This window comes from Balaenoptera ricei, chromosome 1, assembly GCF_028023285.1.
Source record: "Balaenoptera ricei isolate mBalRic1 chromosome 1, mBalRic1.hap2, whole genome shotgun sequence".
Classification (NCBI taxonomy): Eukaryota; Metazoa; Chordata; class Mammalia; order Artiodactyla; family Balaenopteridae; genus Balaenoptera; species Balaenoptera ricei.
This window is the reverse complement of record NC_082639.1, coordinates 83,789,240-83,813,846: the sequence shown is the minus strand read 5'-3', so window position 1 is coordinate 83,813,846 and position 24,607 is coordinate 83,789,240. Positions and strand designations below refer to the sequence as shown.

The window sequence follows — 24,607 nt, the reverse complement described above, 5'->3', positions numbered from 1 at the left end:
CTCAGGGGCATGTAGGACTTCAATAAATATTGAAGGAGAGAAGTTGGGTAGGAGGAATATAGGAAGGAAAGAGAGAAGCTATTAAAACTTAGTGATGACTGCTTAGCACTTTTAAGGGGGTGGAAAAAATAGAATAGGGGAAAAAGCATTGCATAACTGCTCCTTGGCTAACCTTTGCACCGACTGAATTAATCCCTGGAATTCATCTAAGGATTTTCTTGATAGCACTTTTCTGAAGCGTTAAATATTGTCTTTGTGGAAGCAATCAAAAGGAAATGGCAAAAATTTCTCTTTCATCTCAAGCAGAATACAGTTGCTTTACTTTTTTTATTGAGATGAAATTCACACAACATAAAATTAACCATTTTAAAGTGTACAGTTCAGTAGCATTTAGTACATTCACAATGTTGGGCACCACCTGTATTAGATTCCAAAACATTTTCATCAACAGTTGCTTTACTTTAATGCCTGAGTATCATGAAACCACTTAGAGTTTTTTACTTTATTTGAAAAAGAAGATTGAAACCTAGTCAGTGTTTTCTAACGGCCTCTGGAGACTAAATGCCATCTTCTTCATAGTCTGTCTTTTAAATTTCTCATTTCCCTCCCCACGAATCACTGGGTAAAACTTACCTTTTTAGGCTGGCATTTCCTCTTTGGTAGTTTGTTTTTTGGTGATTTCTTTTTCTCCTGGCCTCCTGGTATAATTCTTACTTTTTGTAGCATGAATACAGCGAAGCCCCCTGGTCATGGATTTCTTTTTCTAGTGCTAAACATATTGGAAATTCAGTCAGCTCCAGAAAGCTTACCACTTCTCTACAGGAGCATGAGATTTGAGATTCCACTTACACCAGGACAGCATTCTATAGGAGATGCAAGTCAGGTGCTTCTCATCTTCCATGGACCCTTGCCACAGGATAAAAAGGGCAAACTCTGATTTTCTCTAAGACACATGGACAAATAATTATAAAAATATTCTTCAAAAGGACCTTAGAATCAGGGATGAAGAAACTGTGATTACTCTAGATTTACTAAAGGAAGGAATAAACACCTTACAAATTTCAAACATTGTTGCAGCTTACGGAAAAAGATATTTTAGCATTATTGTTCAGAGGAATGAAAATGGTCCAATTAGAAACAGGTTAGAGAGCTTGAGAGCTCTCTTAAAAATCGCAAAACATTCCCTGCTGATAAGACCTTTGAATTACAGAAAGAACATGTCATGACTGATCATTCCTTTTAAGAAATGTGAACAGCAGATTTATAAGTTTCATATGTATATGATGTCAAAATTTCCATATTCTGCCGTAAAGAATGAAATCTGCAGTGGGATCAGCTGTAGAATTGCAAAGGGCAGCAAATTCCATTTGTTAGCAGAATACCGTCTTGCATTCTTGGTCTTCCTGAAATCATACTTAAGCCATTTATACAAATCTTTGACAAAGCAATTTTTAAAAAATGTTTATAGCTGGCAGTTTGTGAAAACAGGTTTGCGCTTATGGGCTAAATAATTACTTTTCTCTAAAGACAGGTGTGTCATGCTCAAGTCAGTTGTGTCCACATCTTCAAAGCTCCAGATGCTATTTTTCAAAAGATTTGCTTACACAATACAGTATTTTGTAGATAAGTCTCATTAGTGGAGGCAGTGCCCAGAGCTCAGGGGACTTAGTCTGTTGCTGTTTTATTATTCCCAAGCCAACTTTCCTGTTTCAGCTTTTCAAGGAGCCATGATTCATCTCTGTGAAGTCACACAGGGAGAAAAAAAATCCCTCCCTGCTCAATAGGAATGGAGAACAGAATTGGGGTGGGGTCGAGGCTGGGAGTGGGTGGAAGTATGGATTTCCCTCCCCTCTGTGGGAACTAGGTGAGGCTTGTGTGTGGCAAACTTCCAGTCTTCAGGTCACGAAGAAGAGTTCCTCATTTTTGTTATATAGGTTTCATCAAGAATTCATTCTGAGTATTTGCTTTACATTTTTTTCTGAAAATTTCCACATTATCGTTTTCTCTGGCTTGCATCCACTATACCTTGATCGTGGTAGAGGAGGAAATATGCCATACTGGGAATCAGGATGTTTTTGGTTTTACTCTCAGCTTTGTGAATAATTAGGCACGTGACTCGAAGCTAATCACTTAGCCTGTCTGAGCTTAGCCTCTCCTCCAATCAAATGGGAATAATAGGAAGGCACGGTAGGCAGAGCACAGATGTCAGATCCACTTGCTTTTGAACAGGCCACTCCCTCTGCCGGGAAGGTGATTGATTCCCGACCATTCAAAACCACTAACTCCTGCTCACCTCGTGTCTGAATGACTGACGTTCGTTGGAGCTCCTGCACCTCATAGTATCTGAGATACAGTGGATGCCCAAAACATATTTTTTAAATTATGATGATGACTTAGCTCTGAGAGTATTTCTGGGGTTCCTCATAGTTTATTTAAGGAACACCTATCACCCATACGCAGGCATTCGAAAGCTTGCCTATCCTTCTACTGTCCCGCCCTATACAGCAGCCTTCTCTTTTCTGTCTCTTTTCATACTTTGACCTTTCTTTCTCTTTCTTCCTCTTTCTCACTCACACCTCTGCCCTCCCATTGGGATTCATGTTGATGGCCTTGGGGTTTGGCCCATTATCTTCCACTTTTCTCCAGCTGCCTTGATCAACTTCTACTGCAGAAATTCTTCTTCCCTTAGGTCTCTTAGGAGATAGAACTTTTTTCTTTCTTTCTTTCTTTTGGCTGTGCTGTGCAGCATGTGGGATCTTAGTTCCCTGACCAGGGATCGAACCCATGCCCCCTGCATTGGGAGCATGGAGTCCTAACCACTGGACCACCAGGGAAGTCCTGGATAGAACTAAATTTTAAGTTTTCATAAGTCTCCCAGTTTTTTGTCCCTGAATTAGCACACTCACCTTTGTTTTAAGGACTCTCTTACTACTGACTATAGGAAACAGACGGGTATTGACAAAAATTGTAAGCATTATCAGAGTTAGATGTGTGAGAGCTTATGCATTACTGATAGACTTTGTTCAAATAAAATGGCTAAGGTCTTTCTCAATGCCTTTTCTTTGTCTACTTCAGTGAGCCCTTTTTAAAATATTTAAGACTAGGCCTCCTGCATTCTCTTTTTTTATCAGCTAATTCTGAAGCAAATTGATGATCTTTGATCACATGTAGATACAAACATGTTTTTGTCTGATTCACATAGCTGGTCGGCATTGGTACCACATGGTTGTTTCAGGTATTTCATGTGGCACAAAAATCCATATTTCTGACTCTTTTTGAAAAATTGGAAGGGCAGGTGACTGCAGGGCAGGTATCACCTAGAGCTGAGTAGTGACTGCTCTGTCTGGGGTTCATGCTCTCTTACGTCTGGTTGTTTCATTTATATAGGTTCCCTGAGCGGACTATGTTTGTGTTCAGCTTTCATGCCTTTCCCAGCAACAAAAATGGGTGGTAGCAGTGCGAAAGGGTGGTTTGTAGGCCTCATACACATGGGGGGCTAAATGCAGGCTATGCACATGAAGGCGGTGGGCTCACTGTGCACAGTAACAAGACAAACCTGCCACCCCTGAACCCTTACTCCTTAAAGTCCTGGAGCTGCCACTGCTCTTGTGGCAGAACTATTTATTAGATTATTTATATCCTGGCGGATTTCCATGCGTGTCTCATATTCCCCCTCCTCTTTTTATTAGAACAGTCATATGAAGTCATTCCCTGGTGGGGAATCCACTTGTACTCTTAGAATCATAAACTTACACAGATAATACCTTAGCAATCATTTAATCCCACATCCTCTTTATAAACTTTAGATAATAAAGCCAAGAGGGGACATGCCTTGTCTCGAGTCTTAGAACTAATAGCAAAGCATGGATGAAAAACCCCGTTCTTCTCACTCCCAGCTCCAGGCTCAGCTCTAGACCACGCTACAAATGAAACATAGATTTCTTTCCTCTCTAAGAGCAACCAAGTGTATACTCTATACATGAAACAAAGGAAATGGGCTTGGGCAGCATGTATAGTAAGGTTCAGAATCTAGGTCTGCCATTCTACTATTTGGGCAAGCTTAAGTGAGCTATTTGATCTCCATAAACTTCCTTTTCCTCATCTGTAGAAGAGACCATGAAACCTACTTCGTAGTCTTATGTGAATATAACTAGTATGTACACAAGGGGCCTCCATGGTAGGTTCCTAGGTCCTCCTCACCCCTTTATCACCAGGTTCAATATTCTCTTCCAAAAATTGAGAGGCTAACAAGGAGTTAATAAATATTTTTAAACTTAAGCCAAGGAATGTCTGCACAGTGCCCAGTTTGGATGATGTGGTATGTCTAACTGTTTTCATGTTGATTTTCATGCCACAGTGAGCCCCTTCAGGCATGAAAACAACCAAGGATTATTTGCTTCTCTGTTCTTTCCTTCTGGGCCCTCTTGTGTTTTCATCACATACTCCAGCCTTTCTAAAAGCAGTCTGTCAGGTTCTCTCTCCTGCTGGGCCACCGTTCAACGACATCCTTCTGAATCTGCCCCTCTCAAGGAGGAGCTTGTCGGCATGGGCCTGATTCTCAGTTACACAATTCATATCCTCAATTTCTGGAAGCTTCTTCTGAGCTGTGTCTTGGACTATCAGTCCATCCAGATCTTTCCCGCCTGTGAACTCCTCGGACTAACATTTCACTGTCACTGGTCATCTCACTTCCATTCATTTTCTCCTTCCCCAACTTACATTGTGAGCACTTTAAGGGCCAAAAACAGTCTTCTGGCTGTATTATTATCCGCCAGGGAGCTTAGCAATGTGTGGGTGCTTAGGGAGGTCTTTGATTAATAACTGGATTGTAAGGAACTGGAAGACACCATGACAAATATTAGCAGCTCCTGATCCCAGCTCTCCCCAGAGCGCTGCACTGTCTTCCTTCTCTGCCAGTTAAATATCTCCTCCTCGGCTATCACCCTCTTTTCCTTCTTAGGTCCCACTCAGAGGTGAATGACTTTCAGGGGACCCTTGAACTGCCTCCTGGATCACCTTTATTGCTGTGCCTCTCTCCCTCCCCACTAGCCAGGTGTGCCCCATCCTCTTAGTTATCAAAGAGCATGGGAACTTGGACCTCCCCTCTTCTACGAGCGCCGTGGCAAGTCTAAAACTGTGCAAAGCTCTCTTCAGATTGAAAAGGATTGGGAAGCATAACCAAGCCTGAGGAACTCGGGTCTTCCTCTGCTGTCATTCTGCCAAAATACCCACTTGATTCTTAAGGAAAATGTTATTCGTTGAATTACTTTTTATTTTTTAAGAGGACCTGAAACTATCAATGCAGAATTGCTTTCTGACGCCACTTCTGAGGATCATAAAACCTAGATATCAGAGCAAGATTTTTTTACTGGTTATAATCTGAATCTCTGTCCTTTGAAGTCATTCATTCCTGAATTTGTTATTTTTTTTTAATTTATTAATTTATTATTTATTTTTATTTTTGACTGTGTGGGTCTTCGTTTCTGTGTGAGGGCTCTCTCTAGTTGCCGTGAGCGGAGGCCACTCTTCATCGCGGTGCGCGGGCCTCTCACCATCGCGGCCTCTCTTGTTGCGGAGCACAGGCTCCTGACGCGCAGGCTCAGTAGTTGTGGCTCACGGGCCTAGTTGCTCCGCGGCATGTGGGATCTTCCCAGACCAGGGCTCGAACCCGTGTCCCCTGCATTGGCAGGCAGATTCTCAACCACTGCGCCACCAGGGAAGCCCCCCTGAATTTGTTATTTTCTTATAAACTTGTTATTATTTACAAATAAAAAATTATCTGTAAATAAATTTACAAATAATTGTAATTTATCTATAAATAATTGTAAATAAATAAATTATTTACATTGGTGTTATTATTTTACATTGAATAACTGCTGTGAGCTGACACCTGAGCTGGGCACCGTGGAAGACAGAGGTGACCATGAGAAATGGGTGGCATTCATGCTCAGAAGAGTATATAATTTAGGAAGCAGGCACTGCCCCAAGTCCAGGAGTAGGAAGGAGGGATCATGTGAACTGGGAACTGAACTGACCGCCTCAAGGTTCAAGACAGAAACACCAGTGTGATTATTTGGAGGTGTTTTAAATCCCAGGCCCTCTTTTGGTGGTGAGAGCACGTTAATGAGCCATTATCCCGTCATTCACAAACTACACAGTGAAGAATATGGCATAAGGCTTCAGGATGTCTGACAGAATAGTTCCAGAAGGCGGGAGCAGCAAATGTACTTCAAAGAGCCCAGAACAAATAGCCCTTTAGGTCAGTTTTTAAATCAATAGCAGATCGGGCACTACAAGAGGAAGCCTGTTTCCCAGCCAAACAGTGAACAATGCTAAAAGCCCCCCACCCCTCCGCTCCCACAGTCTCTGGGGAGTAATTAGAACTTGTTCAGTAATCAGCCAATTTGGATTTCTGAGAATGATTCTAAACACAAAATGATAAAAGTTGGGTAAAGTAAACTAAACTGTTGTTTCATAATCGAGTTTCATAATTTAATTAGAGAATCATAAAGTTAGAAATGCTGGAGGGTTTTTTGTTTTGTTTTTGTTATTTTTAAGGAAAAGTAATTTAAAGGCAATACTATTAAAATAAAAATAACTCAATTCTAAAAATATATGCTGAAGCGTTTTATCTTACTGGGGACCAGAAAACAGTAAAATATCCAAGTTGGAGTCTAGTCCTCATTAGACCAATAAATTAGTTTTGGAACTCTGAAGTCGTTTTTTGATTTCTTTTGTCTACAGAGCCAGTGCAGGTTTGGTGGATTGTTTAATTGTTGGCAAAACGTTGTAAACATCCAGGTTCTGGTTGCTGTATTTTTATTATAAAGCACAGGAAACTTCCATCAGAAGCAGTAGAGGGTTAGGATAAATTGTAAATTAACAATAGTTTTTGGTCAAGTTCAAATATGGCCTGTTACTTGTCCTGCATTGGAAAAATGAGACAATTCTATGATTACAAATATATGGCAACTAATATCTTTGCTGAGAGGGAAAGATTCTCCTGGATTATTTTTTGTTTTATTTTGTCATTTAATCAACAGCGCAGACACAGAGTTGGACAATATCTTACCAAATTATACTTTTTCCTATGATGCCACTTTTGATCTTTAAGGTTCCTTCCAGCTTTGAGTCTTTGATTCACTGATTCTAATTTGATATACTAGGAAATTCCACCAAAGCAGGGCTGCCTGGAACAGGCCCTGTTGGCCCTGGAGTATAGATGTTCTCAAGGGGAAACGCAGTGTATGATGATGTAGTGTGTGACTGACCTGCAGAGGATTGCCTGATTAGAGGTACCTCAGAACTTGCCCTAACGCTGTCAGCATAGCCTTGGTGACCACCAAATCTGGCATTTGTATTTTTTTAGTAATAAATGTGGAGAACTCATTATTACTTAATGAGCAGCAAAATCTTACTGGGCTCTACTATAATAACTTGGTAGCTTTCTCTAATAAGACAAAGCAACTGGAAAATAGTTCATATAAGTTTAATTCCAACTATACTTCTCACCAAGTTGGATGGTATAGTATTTCCCTAAACTAGAGATTTTGGATTACCATGACATTCACCAAAAGATCCAAACCATGTTTACATGGAAGTTCATGTGATGAAATAATAATTAAAATTCACTTTTTTAAAAAACTTTTTATTTTGTATTGGAGTATAGCCGATTAACAATGTTGTGATAGTTTCAGGTGCACAGCAAAGGGACTCAGCCGTACATATACATGTATCCATCCCCCCCCCCAAACTTTTTATCACTTTTACTCATTAGAAGTGAAGACTAAAACGATGATCAAATTTAGTTTTTGAATTTCAATAATAAGGAATAATAAAGAGTCTTAATCCTGTTTTATATGGAAGTAATTGGAATCTTTAGGTTTCTAGGCTAATTTAGATGCACCCACCATTCCTCATTCTTTTCTTTTCTTTTTTTTGAATTTTTGAATTTTATTTTATTTATTTTTTTATATGCCTTGTTCTTTTCTGAGTTGGCTTTCTGATCATAGTGTGGCCAGAGAAGCACACAGTATTCTAAGTATATGATAAGAACGATTCCTCTGACTTTATTCAATTTCTTTGTTTATATAATGAGGAACGTTGCTTGTTTATATTTCTGCTAGGCCCTGTTGGAATTTTCTCTTCCAAATTTGTAGAACTTTTCACTAAATATGGAATGATATGGTGATATTTTTTTCCCTTCCAGTTAATAAGAACTTTCTTTTCTTTGTAGAACTTAGGAATGGCAAAAAGAACTAACTCATTCTTGTGGTATTTTCTAAATCCATAATACACAAATGAGTAGTCACATGGCTGATAGAAATATCAGTATACTGTAGCTTGTTGTTTCTTTCTCTCACTTTTTTTTTTTAAAGTAGATTTTATTTTTTAGAGCAGTTTTAGGTTTACAGCAAAATTCAGCAGAAGGCACAGAGATTTCCCATGTACCCTGTGCCCCTACAGATGCATAGCCCCACCCCGTCATCACCGTCCCTCGCCAGAGTGGTACATTTGTTACAATTGATGAACCTACATTGACACCTCATTATCACCCAAAGTCCTGATATTTATATTATTGTTTACTTTTGGTGTTACACATTATATATTTTACAAATATATAATGACATATATCTGCCATTATATTATCATGCAGAGTAGTTTCACTGCCTTAAACATACTCTGTGCTTTGCTTATTCATTCCTCACAGCCCCAACTCCTGACAATCACTGAATTTTTTTTTTTTTTACTATCTTTATAGTTTTGCTTTTTCCAGAATGTCCTATAGTTGCAGTCATACAGTATGTAGCCTTTTCAGATTGACTTCTTTCAGGTGGTAATATGCAGTTAAGGTTCTTCCATGTCTTTCCATGGCTTGATAACTCATTTCTTTTTAGTGCTGAATAATATTCCATTGTCTGGTTGTACCACAGTTTAGTTATCCATTCACCTGCTGAAGGATATCTTGGTTGCTTTCAAGTTTTGGCAGTTGTGAATAAAGCTGTTATAAACATCTGTGTGCAGGTTTTTGCATATACATAAGTTTTTAATCCCTTGGGTAAATTCCAAGAAGCACAATTACTGGGTCATATGATATGAGTATGTTTAATTATCTGAGAAACTGCCAAACTGCCTTCCAAAGCGGCTGTACCATTTTGCATTCCCACCAACAATGAATGAGAGTCCCTGTTGCTCCATATCTTCATCAGCATTTGATGTTGTCAGCGTTCTGGATTTTGGCCATTTTTATGGCTTTGTACTGGTCTCTCGTTGTTTTAATTTGCATTTCTCTAATGACATATGATGTGGAGCATCTTTTCACATGCTTATTTGCTATCTGTATGTCTTCTTTGATGAAGTGTCTGTAAAGATCTTTGGCCCGTTTCTTAGTCAGTTTATTCATTTTCTCATTGTTGAGTTTTAAAAGTTCTTTGTATATTTTGGATAACAGTCCTTTTGGTTTTTTTTTTGGATAACAGTCCTTTATCAGATATACCTTTTGCAAATATTTTTTCCCAGTCTGTGGCTTGTCTTCATTTTCTTGATAATGTCTTTTAAAGAATAGAAGTTTTTTATTTTAATGAAGTCCAACTTTTCAATTGTTTCTTTCATGGATTGTGCCTTTGGTATTATATCTAAAAAGTCATTGCCAAACCAAAGGTTATATAGATTTTCTGTGTTATCTTCTAGGAATTTCATGGTTTTGCATTTTACGTTTATGTCTATGATCCATTTTGAGTTAGTTTTTGTGAAGAGTGTAAGATCTATGTCTAGATTCTCTCCTTTTTTTTTTTTTTTGCATGTAGATGTCCAGTTGTTCCAACATCATTTGTTGAAAAGACTATCTTTGTTCCATTGTGTTGCCTTCACTCTGTTGTCAAATATCAGTATTTATGTGGCTCTATTTCTGGCTCTCTATTCTGTTCTTTTGACATACTTGTCTATTCTTTCACCAATACCACACTGTCTTGATACTATAGCTTTATTGTAAGTACAAAGTCAGTACGTACTTACTGAAGTCAGGTAGTGCCAGTCCACTAACTTTATTCTTCTTCAATATTATGTTGTCTGTTCTGTGTCTTTTGCCTCTCCATATAAACTTTAAAATTAGTTTATTGATATCCACAAAATATTGATAATTTGTTGGGAATTTGACTAAGATTGTATTGAACCTATAGATCAAATTGGGAAGAACTGACATCTTGATAATACTGAGTCTTCCTATCCATGAACATGGAATATCTATTTCATTCTTCTTTGATTCTGTTTTTCAGAGTTTTATAGTTTTCCTCATATAGATCTTATACATATTTTGTTAGATTTATATCTAAGTACTTCATTGTTTGGGGTGCTATTGTAAATGGTTATGTGTTTTTAATTTAAAATTCCAATTGTTCAATAGAAAAGTGATTGGCTTTTGTGTATCAACCTTATATCCTATAACCTTGCTATAATCACTTATTAGTTCTAGGAATTTTTTGGTCAGTTCTTTCAGATCATGCTATCTGCCAACAAAGACAGTTTTATTTCTTCCTTCCCAATTAGTACACCTTTTATTTCCTTTTCTTATCCCATTACATTAGCTAGGACGTTATAGTATAATGTTGAAAAGGAGTGATGAAAGGGGACATCCCTGCCTTGTTCCTGATCTTAGTGGAAAAGCTCCTAGTTTCTCACCATTAAGTATAATGTTAGCTGTAGGTTTTTTGTAGATATTTTTTATCAAATTGAGGAAGTTCCCCCTCTATTCCTAGTTTACTAAGAGTTTTTTTAAAATCATGAATGGATTTGGATTTTATCAAATGCTTCTTTTCTCCATCCATTAATATGATCATGTGATTTTTCTTCTTTAGCCTGTTGTTGTGATAGATTACATGAACTGATTTTCAAATGTCGAACCAGACTTGCATACATGGAATAAATCCCACTTGATTGTGGTGTATAATTATTTTCAAACATTGTGGATTCAATTTGCTAATATTTTGTTGAGAATTTTTGCATCTGTGTTCGTGAGAGATATTGGTCTGTAGTTTTCTTGTAAAGTCTTTGTCTGGTTTTGGAACTAGGGAAATTCTGGCCTCGTGGAATGAGTTAGGGAGTAGTCCCTCCAGTTCTATCCTCTGAAAGAGATTGTAGAGAAATGGTATAATTTCTTTAAAATATGGAATCCTTTTTATTTTGCAATCATTTTAAACTTACATAAAAGTTGCAAAAATAGTAGAGAATTCCTGTATATCATTCATCCAGCTTTCACTGGAATTAATATCTTACATAACTATAGTACAGTTATCAAGACCAAGATATTAACAGTGGTATAATAACTATTAACTAAATTACAGCCTTTATTTGGATTTCGTGAGTTTTTCCGTCATCATACTTTTTCTGTTCGAGATCCAATCCGAGATTCCAATCCTGGTTACTTACGAGGTCTCCATCGTCTCTTCTAATCTCTGACATTTCTCCAGTCTTTCCTAGTCTTTCATAACCTTTACACTTTAGAAGCAAACTGATCAATTATTTTGCATACAGAGACTACAGTTGTATGATTATATAGTGGGATTCATTCTTTCTTTATTTCTGAATGAAAGTTTGAGTTTTCTAAAGAAGACTATATTTCGTGTTTGTGAATATCCTGGTGTTTACATTTTAGCAAGTTGCAATTATTGTCACATATTACCTTCTTGGGGATCTATAGTTATTTTGAAATTCCTCCTTCACTACAAGGAAATGATGTATCCTCTGTTCTATTTACTACAGCAGCCTTTCTGTCTCCAGTAATGATATTTGAAGTATCAGGTGAGGAATAACTTTCTTATTGCATAATATAGTTCCTAAATTAATAATTTTTTTAATTTTATAAGTTATCTTTAAAACCCTTATGTAGGTTCCTCAGAAAGTTAAACATAGAATTACCATATGATCCACCAATTTCACTCCTAGGTTTACCCAAAATGATTGAAATCAGGGACTCAAACAGATACTTGTACACCAGTGCTCATAGCACACTAGCCAAAAGGGGAAAACAACCCTAGTGTCCATCAACAGATGAATAGATAACACAATGTGGTATATACATACAATGGAATATTATTCAGCCATAAAAAGGAATGAAATTCTGGTACATGCTACAACATCTATACTTGAAAACATTATGCTAAATGAAATAAGCCAGACCAAAAAAAAAAGACAAATATTGTTTAATTCCAGTTATATGATGTACCTAGAATAGGCAAATTCATAAAGAGTAGAATAGAGATTACCAGGGCCTGGGAGGAGGGGATAGTGGGGAGTTATTATTTATTGGGTACAGAGTTTCTGTTTGGTATGATGAAAAGGTTCTAGAGATGGTTAGTTGCGATGGTCGCACACATTATAAATGTTCTTAATGATGCTGAATTGTACACTTAAAAATGGTTAAAAGGGTAAATTTTGTTATGTGTATTTTACCACAATTTTTAAAAAGCCTTATCCAACTATTGCTCTCTTTCCCACCCCCCACTTATTGGATCATTTTAATCCAATATATATTTTTTCCATATTTCACAGATTATTTTTTTTCTGAGAAACCTTAAATAACATTATCATGGTAAAGCTGACATTATAAAAACTGTATTTCATCCGTCATTAGAAGTTTGAAAAAGTTTCATCTCAAATTTATTTGAATGTGAATAAGATAAATTATGACACTAGTATTTGATTAGTTATGAAGATCAATAATATTAGAAGCATAAGCTTAGAGATTCATTTTATCCTGTTGTCTTGGGTTTTGTGATTGACATTCACATAAAGTTTAGCCTCTGAATGATCTACCTGCAAAATGTACCACTCACATTCATCAAACCTCCTGACATTTTGCCTCGGATTCTCCAGAAGTGAGAAGGAGTGCAGATACCTGCTTGAATTGTAGGGAATCTAGGGGCTAGGGACATGCAGATTAATAAGCTCCAGACTCGTAACACCGTTTGCTAGCTTGTTCAGTCTCATGATTGGCAGCACGATCAAGAAGCAGTTCTCAAAAGGAGAGAATACTGGGCAAAACAAAGATAGATATCTGCCATACCAGCGCATTTCATTAATTCATTCAACAAATATCTGTCGAGCAGCTGTTATATGCTAAACACTGTTCCAAGGGCTTGGGGTACATTAACTAACAAAACAGACAAATAACCCAGCTCTCACATAGTTTACCTTTGAGCTGGTCTTTTCAGCAGCAAAAGTGTATTGGGACTTGGGCAGCCAGCAGATGTGACATAAAGTGCTTAAACTTCTGAGGCTAACCTGTCCCCTATTTGTTGGTCAGTTAGTTGAAGTCTCTGCATTCAGGGTGGATAGCAAGCTGGCATTTATGTCAGAGTGATGTTCTTCTGCAGAGTTCTGCTGTAGCTTCCAAAGATTCAGACCAGTGGACAGTGTCACTGTGGTTCAAGAGCCCTTAGCATCTAGAATGAAGAGATGAGCTGGTGCTGTTTCAGTCCGAGGGGACAGAATGTTGGTAAGAGCCAGTCAGGTTATTGCAAGCTTTCAGTCTCAGACCAAAATGGCATGAAGAATCAGGAGCCTAGATGGAATTACGCATGGTGGGGCTCAAGCTGACGTTCACTAGACACACAGGAGTGCAGGGGCTTTCCACACACACCAGGTCCATGCTTAATGCAGAAATACTAATTCCAGTTTACAGGCCAAGCCCCTGGAAAGGGTGACACCCTTGCCAATCTTGGCTAGATTGACTTGGGACGTTGGCAGACAAGAAATGACTATAGGATGGTGGTAAACAGATGCTATTGGCAATAAAAATAATTTTTAGTGTTTATTAGCCAAACCCACATTTTCATTGTATCCTCAAAACAAAAACAAACGAGGAAGAAAAAAAAGCTCTTTGAGATCAGAACTCTATTTGCGACCATTAAAAATTCAGATTTAACTTGTTTAAACAAAAAAGGAAAAATTTTCAACACTGGCAATACAATGATGATTAAGACAGATCTCCCCTGTTCCCTCCCCCATCCTGATCTCACTGTGTGGAGCAGTAACATTTTCCCCTTTTGGGGGGATATTAGGAAATACAGTTATACATTTCAGAGCTGGAAACCACATTCAGTTCTAGGCACCACACTTTTAAAGGGCCACTGACAAATTGGAGCATGTTCAGAGGAAAATGACCCAGATAGTAAGGGAACATGAAACCAAGTTATATGAGAAACAGTTGGAGGAAGCAGGGAGATTTAGCCGAAAGAAGAGAAGATTAACCAGAGAGTATTACAGAGACCACAGTTTTCAGATTCTGGCAGAGATGCTGCATGGGCTAGGAATTCATCATGCTCTGCCCACTGGGGCCTCCCAGAACGAGGGCCATTGTGGGGGAGATACAGGAAGAACATCGAAAAGAACTTGATAAAAATCAACGCCATGGCAGAAAGAATGGACATCATTGGAGGCAGATACCAAGCCCCATATCTTTGGAATTCTTCTAACAGAGGATGTCAGTCAGCACCTGCTCACATCATACTTACTCCATGGGCCTTCCCAGACCCTACATGGCCAATTATATCTCTTCCCCTTGTTCTTCCTTTGTACTTTTACCTCTCTGAGGTGCTGCCATGGTTTTCCTTGTACTTTAGTTCCGTTTATATATGTCTCTCTCACTAGTGATTCTCAACCCTTTCAAACTAATGTATTCTTTTTATAACAAATATAACACACCCTTCCCTATCCTGAAATGAAATTCATAGTTAATATAACCCACCTATGCAGCACATAATTCCAAAAATACAATATAATGCCCTAGTTGCAATCAAAGGTAGAAAGAAAAAGAAAGTAATTTGTAATCAAATTACATGTTTTACAGTATCTCCAGGTATGACCACACCAGGAGACACTGTGAAGTAGATAGATTTGGAATGTGGGAGTAGCACGATTAGGACAGCTACAGTGCAGACTGGTGGAGGCACATTGCATCGGTAACTTTTCAAAAACTATGAGTAGGTTTGCTGCCCATGATGTAATATTCTTTTTCTTTTTCTCTTTAATTTTTTTCAATTTATAAGTTATTTTATTTTAAAATATGTAACATAAAGTATGTCATTTTCATCATTTTTAAGTGTACAGTTCTATGGCATTAAGTACATTCACATTGTTGTGTAACTGTCACCACCTTCCATCTCCAGAACTTTTTCATCTCCCCCAACTCCTGATGTAATTTTCTTAAGTAGTGAACACTCTTGGTAAAAGTCCAAACAAAACAAAGTACAACAGTCTTCCTTCAGTTTCCATGGTAGTTCTATTCGGAAAAATTCGGTGTATATATAAAACAGGCAAAAATATTTTTGTTTTTCTTTGTAAAACAGAATTAGGTTCTAAGCTCAGATAATTGTAAATGGATTATCACCCATATGGATGACCAGTGAGATACAGGATAGTGCTTTGTTGTATGAAACAGACTAAATATTGCAGAATATCTGTATCGCTGGCACCTGTCCACTAAGTGCAAGTAGCACCCCTCAGTCACTGTAACAACCAGAAATGATCTTGTTAGTTCCCTAATATATTACCACCACTGAGAGCCAGACTATACAGTACATGAACTCTGAAAAGGCAAGACCCAGTTTTGTTCTCTTTTAACTTCCTTAGTACTTGGTACAAGAGGCTCTCAGTGTTTATTAAAGTAGAGAGTGTAGTAGAGAGGATGCCCAGATATCCCTCAAGTATCTGTAACTCAGCTTTTCTAAAACTAAACAAGGTACCATCTTCCTCTTCTCTAACCCCGCTCCTCAATCTGTCTTACTTCCTTTATTCTCAGTCTTTACAGTAGTCTTAAAAAGCTAGAAACTATGGATTCATCTCCCTCACTGTGCACATCTAGTGGGTCACAGGCCATCACTTCTGCTGTCCAAACAACGGCATCCTCTGTTTCCCCTGCTCCAACCTTCCTTTATATCTTCATCCAGACTATTATAATATCCTTGTTTGCTGGCCTCCATGGTCACCCCCCTTCAAATATACCGTGAATGCTGAACATTCCATCGACATGCCAAGCCCTCCATGTTTGGGTAGTGTAGCTCCCTATGCCTAGGGTAACTGTTACCTTTTTCACCTTGAAAAACTCCTCCTCATACATCAAGACCCAGCTTAAATGTCTCCTCCTTGGGTCCCAGACCTGAGACAGAATTACTCACTCTGTGTCTCTGTTCATATCTTTGTTGTGTCATATTCTTGCGTTAATCTTTATTTGTTCACGTGCCTGTGGTTTCTGCCAGACTGAGAGTTCCTTGAATAGAAGTTAATTGCTCAGGCTTTGGAGTCAGTGGCTAGAGTTTGAATCCTACATGACTTGGTGATCCTATGGTCTTGGGCGAAGTCCTTAACCTCCGGAAGCCCCAGTTTTCTTATCTGTAAAATGGGGATAATATAATGCTTATAAAGTGTTTAGAACAAAGCTTGAAATGTTAATCATTTTCATTGGCTTTGTATCTGTCCAGCACCTCACAAGAAGCAAAATAGAGAAGGTGCTTACCAGCTTTTTTGAATGAAGGAAGGATGGACTGCTGATATTGTCAGATTTGGAGATTTTATTGTTTAATCGTGTTCAAATGGATGTTATATTTGGCACTTATAGCCAATTTTATCATGCATAAATTTATCCATGGAAAATATTCTTAAAAGAAAAAGGGGATCTGTTTTCTGCTCTGACTTTTTATAGGTGCATTAAAAAGCATTCATTCTGAAACAGTAATGTAAAAACGCTTGGGCTTGTAAAGTCCATGCCCAGTGTGGAAAATTATGTGCCTAGAAACTCCTGTTTTCTGGATTTTGACTTGTATTTTCCAAAACATGAAGTGTGGGGATTGTCACTTTTCTCTTATTCATCTGAACAGGTGAAGACCAGCAAGCACCTCTGGCAGTGTTGAGCCAAACTCTGTGACTGTCCTACACTTGTCTCATCTTCAGTACAAAATATATATTCTTATTCAGCTTATGACTCAGTTGTTTGCTTTAAAAACTCTTAAGTGCTGTTTGCAGTGTAAAACCAAATCCTAAATTTTAAAAACTTCCATAGCGAATACTCTGCTAAATGTTTTAAAGCCTGACATTTAATCTCCATGAACTGGAGCTCTCTGATTTCACTGTTTGCAGCTAGTAAATGTCACTCTAAACATTGTTGCTTTCACTCACACTTAAGCACTTTCATCTGCAGTGGGTGCAGTGTGTCAGAGAATTCTTTGTGCGCTGCTCTAGTGAGGGGAAAAAAAGACGAAGTCCGGCCTTTAAACGGACTGAAAAAAACTGCTTGGAAGGCAGCGATGACCCTGTTTTTTCTATGGTGTTTGTGAACACACAATCCTGAGTTCTACCAGATTCTCTTAAAAAGCAACCATATTAGCTCAGTCAGAACAGGGTCCCCGCTGAGGTCATACGTGGTTGCCCGCCAAGCAGCTCCTCCCTCTTTTGTGACTGGAGGGGGATCGGTGGGGAAAAGGGGTAGAAGATGCGGTCATTCCTTTAATTTCACTTTTGTCTGCAGGAGGAATCTTGTCATCCTCTGGCTCCCCAAACTATTTTCAACCTGAGTGTTTTATTTCTTAGTTCCTGAAGGCTGCTGGCACACAGGACAGCCCTCACTTTTCATCATCTTGACATGAAATGGAAAATCAGTTTGTGGCTGTTTTCATAGCTAGTGATTTACTCTTGTTCTTTTATCTGCCTCCGCTTTATGCTCTTTGTTTGGACATACTTTTATTTCCTGTCTCTATGGCCTTCTGTTCTCCTGGGATTTTTCTGTTCATTCTTCCTTCCCCTGCCTCCTTCCCATCCTCCATTCCCCGAAATCCCTCTGGGCCTCATTCTCCCCTTGGTCCCCAGGCCCTTGCCCTGCCCCTTTTGTGCACATCCTGCTTCATGCTTGGCTGCCTGCCTTTCTCCTCCCTGGTCTGTTACATGCACTGCTGGTGCCACCTGCACTGCTTCTGTCATCCTCCAGGTCCCTCTTCATGTACCTGAGGGCTCAGTCAGTACAGCGGACGACAGGCAGACAGGCTGAACTCGGCCCTAGTCACTGCTGTAGGCAAACAGATTATCAGCTAAGTCCTTAGGCAGACGTGTGTTTTTGAGGTAGTTAATGCCTACACCAGCCTTTGTTTCCAGTTTTCTGGCAGCCATGCTGAAGCGTGAATTGAAGCCTGGAAATAGAACACTCTACAAGAAGCACGGAAGCGGGAATTTTGGAAAACCATGGGCTCTTCTGTCAGACATAGATTCAAGTCTCTGTGGTTTATTAGCTTTGCGGCCTTGGACAAATTCATTCATTCATTTAACAAATATTTATTGAGTGCCTATTATGTGCCTGTAATTTGGCTTTTAGGGAGCCAATTAATAGCCCTCTGTCTTCCCCTCTTATGGTCCCAACCAACTGAGAAATAAGACAGTAGAAATCAAAATATTAGCTTTATCAACTGATGAAAGCCAGATTGGAGGATGTGGCTAATATATGCAGCCACCCGGGGTTTCCGTCTCTGCTGAATTGGGCCACAGGCCCGCCTCTCTACTTAGCACACAAGCCAGGTATAGAGGATAGACGTTGAAGACAGACAAGCTGAAAAGAAGAGAGTGAAAAAGCCCAGGGGGCCTGGCTGAGCTGTTCTCCTAACCTCGTCACTGATGGGTAGGCCACCCCTCCCCCCAGGGAAGGGCTGAGTGAGAAGACTGAGCAGAAACTTCACTCCTCCTTCCTGGGACCTGGAAACTCCCTTCCCTCCAGGGAAACAGGAAGGTTGAGTATTTGCCCTTAAAACTCTAAGTGGTATATATTTAACCAGCGATTACCATAGGAGGCAAAATAAATATTGCCAGTCTATCTCCTCACCTATAAAATATGAATAATCTTACGCATCTCTTACTGTGGCTGTGGAGATTAAAATGAAATGAGAGACTGTTCACAAAGAATTTGAGTACCTGTTAGCTGTCATTCTTCGACCAGGACCAGCCTAAAGTAGAATTAGTCATTCAGTGGCTTGATATGTCTTTGTTGCCCTCTTATCTTCTCTTTTTGGACCCCAGTTTGGTCATTTTTCCCCTCCTCACTACTGCTTAAAAAAAAAAAAAAAAAAAGTGGGAAGGAATACTGGTTCTAAAGCTTTTGATTTCCAGTAAGCACACCGGCCATATCTTTCTTTTCTAACCCTGGCATATGTGTTACACAACTCATTAATTTGGGCAAAGAAAGCATTTGGGATAATTAAGTCTACTTTAGAACTACAAAACTAGTTGTTCCTGAAGGGTCACCAAAGTACAATACATGGCTACAAACAGGTATATTATTACATGAGAAATGTATGTCTTGATTCCTCACATTTATTCTTATTATTATATTGACTTAAACGATATTCATGAGTTTCTCTAATACCATAGAAATACTTCAGGTGAGCCTTGAAACCACAATGATGAAGGAAAACAGTACAGATAGTGAGTTTTAGGGAAGAACTTTTAATTCAGGGTATTTGGACTTTATTTTGAGGGCAGCAGGAAGCCACTGATGATGAATGCTACCGGGGTCAGATTTGTATTTTAGGAGAAAGCCATGTAGCAGCACTACGAGAGTGAAACGGAGGAGAGGGCGGGGCATGCAAAGCAGGGAGGAGGTGAACCAGGTGAGAGGGGAGTGGCCCCCACCAAGTAGTGGAGATCAACAGCCGCGCCCAGATTTAAGAGGCTTTAGGAGTAGAATTGGCAGGGTTTGGGTGAGAAGGGGGAAAGAGAGAAATGTATCTGGTAAGAGGGCTGCTTTCTAAAGTGAAAATAATAAGAATTTAAATGGCAGTGCTGCCAGAGGCCCTTCCCCAGCAGGATTAGAGGGTTAACAATGGGAATCCAGCCTGAGAGAGTCAGAGCCAAAAGAGAGATGAACTTGGCCAGTAAGAGGGGCTGGACCAGTCCCCCAGGAGAGAGCGGAGAAGGAGCCCTCTGGCAGGTTAAAGCTGCAGGGTATGGCATAACAGAGATTTGCCTTCCACTAACGGGAAAGAGAGAGGAGGAAAAAGGAAGGCAGAAAAAGAAATAAGCCAATGTGTTGGGGGCTTTGGGGGGCCACTGTCAAGAATGCCATGATGTTGCAGATTCTCCTGCCTCGTGCATAATTATGTCAACCATTCACATAATAAGGCACATGAAGCCTTATTTCAGTTTCTCCAAAGAACAGGTCTAACAAAAGTACTTAGGTGGATACTAAGCTAGATGTTTTTTGGACTGTAAACTATATTTTCTTTGGGTTTTTTTCATTGCATTCTTTTATTGTGTGGGATGGAGAGAATTCAATCCCTGGGACAGGCTCTCTCCTTGTAGTCTGTTTTTATAGGATGTTATAGAACTTTTCAGTTTTAAAACAAGGATCTGAAAACAGTAAACAAGAAAAGATCAGTGAATACTTTTGCAAGGTGGAAGGGGAAGGAAAGGAGAACGACTTTATGGCTTTAGAACAGTCCATGATGTTCTTCTCTCACCCTTTTATATCCATAGATTGTATTAATTGGACATAGCACTCTGTGCCCCTCTTAACAGAGCAGTATTGGGCATATCCATGGTGAACATATATTTTAGTTTTGTAAGTGATTACATAAAGCAATGGAAAACTATTTTCTCTGTTTAAAGACTAAAGCTTTTCCCGCCATCTCCTAGTTTTTAAAGACTCAGTATTGGAGCGGGGAATTTTTAACTAATGACATACTATAAAAGGGTTTTGTTCAATATTTGTAGAGGCAGTGTTTAAAACCATTGTTTTTTCTGAGGTATTTTGTTATGTTAAACTGACCAAAACTAGAGAGACCCAGCAGTGAATCAGCAATTTCTGCCAGATCCCCTAAGACTTTTGTTGTGTGCCCGTTTTGTGCAAAGTGCTTGACAGGGGCTGAATGCAGTGCCACAGTGCCAGATTGTGGGCTCCCTGATGGCTTACTCAGCTTCCCAGGCCCAAGTGCTGAGAAAAATGCCAAGCATCATTATAATACCTGTTGACCATAAATAGATAGACTGCCAGTTACTTCTCCAGCAAAAATGAGTTTACTTGGGATCAGTAAAGAATTGCAATCTGAGGGTCTGCAACCATGGTCAATTATGCGCAGATCCCTGCTGCCAGGCCACAAGGAGAGGGGAACTCTTTTAAAGAAGGGAAAAGGAAGCTGGAAGGGCGATAGTAAACAAAGAGTCCATCGGAAGAGTTCGAAGAATAGTGGCTTTTCATTGGCTGAGTTGTGAGCTTATTTATTTATTTATTTACACTTACTTATTGCGGTTTGCGGGCTTCTCATTGCAGTGGCTTCTCTTGTGGAGCATGGGCTCTAGGCGTGCGGGCTTCAGTAGTTGTGGCTCATGGGCTCTAGAGCGCAGGCTCAGCAGTTGTGGCGCACGGGCTTAGTTGCTCCGTGGCATGTGGGATCTTCCCGGACCAAGCTCGAACCTGTGTCTCCTGCACTGGCAGGCGGATTCCCAACCGCTGCGCCACCAGGGAAGTCCCGGGACATAACTATTGAATTCATGAATAAATTTCCTAACAGGGTCATACAGATGAGACCACCCAGAATGATGGGTTAGTGGTAGTTATTAGAATTACAACATGGATTTTAAACATCCTTGATTATAATTAACATCAAATTTAAAGTTAGCATCTATAGCATGTGTGAGTGTCTGGCTCCAGTTCCCCTCCAGAATTCCCATGGCCAACATTTCCCCGGACCAGAGGGAGCCTAGTCTTGTTTCCGCACCCAGCTCTCTGTTTCAAAGACTCAAACCGCAGTGGGCCGGGCGGGGGAGGCTGAATGGGGTTAGACAGCCAGTGGGGGTAGGAGTCCTGAGCAACAATGAACGAGTGGCATTAAGGGCTGCATGGCGCTTACTCTCCCTGGAAACGCTCTGTCACAGTCAGGAAGTGTGATTTAATCTTGGTGAAGATAATTCCATTTTATACCCTGAATGGACTGTCCCTCTAACAGAATTTCATTTTCAGTCTTGTCCTGGGAAGCCCTACCAGTAATAATTTGGTGTACATTATTTGCCCTGTTAGCTGAACTGTACAAAATAGGAGGTTGATTCATCTGCCATCCCACCTCCTTTTCCCTTAAAAGGCTCTTAAAAGAGGACCTGAGAACCTGCTGCCCCAACAGAAGATGCTTGGACTGTGGCCCAGCAGTGCCCTCGGCAGGATTTGTGGGAGGAGAGAAGACTGCAGTTCAGTCAAAAGAGCCACTGTTGATCTTGAAAGAACATCAGCCATACAGATGACACAAGGTTTCTGTTCCCCTTCAACTCTAAGACCCCTCTTTTGGTCTTTGTTGTGAAGCAGCCTTAGGCAGAGAGACTAAGAAAAATAATAGCAGCAAATATGCATAAGGGACTTGCTGAGTTCTAAGTGCTTGGCAAACTCTGTTTCACTTAATCCTCACTATAATGCTATGTGGAAAGCACTACTTGAATCCTCATTTTACAGATGAGGAAACTGAGGCACAGAGAGGTGAAATAACTAGCCCAAGGTCACACAGGTAGGAAGCAGTGGAGCCAGGATTCACTCCCCAGTGGTCTGGCTCCAGGGTCCATCCTCTCATCACTGCCCTTTCTCTGGACTGTCAATGACTCAGATACCCCATCTTGTTTACCATAAGACAGAAACTTGTTTCAAGAAATGGGGGTGGGGGGGAGCTCCACATTTGAATTAGAAAACCTGCAGGTTTGGTATTCTCTCCATAGTGGTTAAGAATCTCTTCTTAACAAAATTTGGCTTTTGGTCAAATCAGGTGATTTTCCCAGATCACCTGCTGGATTAAAACCTGTTGCCCTGCCCTTAAGATGACTCTGGTAGAGGGCTCACTCTGGTGCTACTGACAGACTGAGCCCCACCACCGAGGCCCTGCTTGTCCAGCCCTCCCCTCCCCAAAGGCCCAGACTGTGATGCAGAGAAGCGTGAGCAAACCATTCTGCACGTCTGCAGAGGTGCTCCTTCAGCACCAGTGCGATGGGGCACCTTGACAGCTAGGGTGACTTTGAGTGGCAGAGGATATGCCGCCTTGCCACCTCCCTACTAATGTCCCTTTCTGCCCTCCCTCAGGTGCCTGCCTTCCCTGTAACCTGTCCTTATTCTCGCAATGTTGTCAACTAATCATTTTTAAAGAATTAACAGATAATTAAGGCGCGAACTTCTAGTCTGTAAGATAGGACTCCTGCCAGGGATGCTGGCTCTCTACAGGTGATCTCTAAATCTAGACAACAGAGGGAAGGAGGGGCGTCCTGGCGGAGCTCCTCAATTCCTGGCAGTTCTCACTGCTATTAGGAACCTCAGGCTCACTGGAAAGGTCTTCCAGATGAGTTCAGCTGGGCTGCTTGTCCCCAAAGTGGTTTTGAGCAGGATGAGATGAGAGAGAGAATGGCCTTTGATGGCTTACCAGTCCCCACGTTTCCTCCGCCACTGCTCTCTCCCTCAGCACACACGGACCCCTTTGCAGGAATGTAGACGAGGCGCCACTTATGAAGAGTGCCAGCCCCCTTCCTGTAGTGGTGGGCAGAGGTTTCCAAGTGCTAATTTGTACCAGAAACACCTGGCAGTTTGTTTAAAATGCATATTCCTGGGCCCCAGACCCAGAGATTCTGATTTGGAAAGAATCTGCATTTTTATTTATTTATTTACTTATTTATTTTTTAATTGAAGTATAGTTGATTCATAGTGTTGTGCCCATCTCTGCGCTACAACAAAGTGACTTAGTTTTACACATATATACCTTCCTTTTTTGAATATTCTTTTCCATTATGGTTTATCCCAGGAGATTGGATATAGTTCCCTATGCTATACAGCAGGACCTTGTTGTTTATCCATTCTAAATGTAATAGTTTGCAACTACCGATCCCAGATTCCCAGTCCATCCCCCTCCCTCCCCCAAGAATCTGCATTTTTGACCAGTATCCCTGGGTGAATGGGACTTGAAGGCCTGCAAAATACTAACATGGAGTCACTTTTCTACTTGCTGCTTTAAAGGGGTCCTCTCTGAATAGAACTGGGACAGACCTACCACTTCTCTCAGTTCCTATCAATGCTCCTGTCTTCTAAGAGTATAATAAGAGAGAGTCGTTAGTACAGCCAAACACACCTTGAAGGCAATAAAAACCTCCAGGAGACACCCTGATTTTGACAAGCAGTGTCATTCTACTTCTGCAAGTTACCAATGGAGTCAGGTGCACCAATGCTAAGATCTTGATAAATGTGTGGTGGACGATGAAAGGGAAACACCTTTTGAACGCCTTAATGCACAGAGTGAAGCACATGTTCTATGGAGAGCCCTGCCCGTTCATTCTAGGTGTGGAATCCAAGCTTGGCTCCAGAGTACCATTTTCTTTAACCACAACGAGGTCCAGCTCCTTAATAACATCTCACTCTGTTGAATTCTATCTTCTTGCCTCCATTTCATTGTCTGTCTTTCAGCATCTATGTCTACCTCTCTTTTCTACACACACAACGAGAAACTCACAAACAAGTGTTTTTATGTATCCTTTTGATTTAGAATTAAGGAATTAGATACTCCTATAAAAAATTTGTAAGCCTTTTTTAATACTGCAGACATAATCTATACATAAAGAAATT

General features: G+C 40.1%; 1 protein-coding gene across 5 annotated transcripts in view; it reads left to right on the top strand.

Annotated features, from left to right (window-relative positions):
• Positions 1 to 24,607, top strand: part of ALG14 (ALG14 UDP-N-acetylglucosaminyltransferase subunit) — a 116,536-nt gene that overhangs the window by 58,035 nt on the left and 33,894 nt on the right. For 4 of the 5 annotated variants that reach the window (XM_059900222.1, XM_059900204.1, XM_059900213.1 and 1 more), the window contains exon 4: positions 22,107 to 22,269. The exons of the other annotated variant lie outside the window; for it this stretch is intronic. In XM_059900222.1, coding sequence (XP_059756205.1) covers positions 22,107 to 22,269 — 163 coding nt within the window. The remainder of the gene's footprint in view (positions 1 to 22,106; positions 22,270 to 24,607) is intronic. 5 annotated transcript variants of the gene reach the window in all.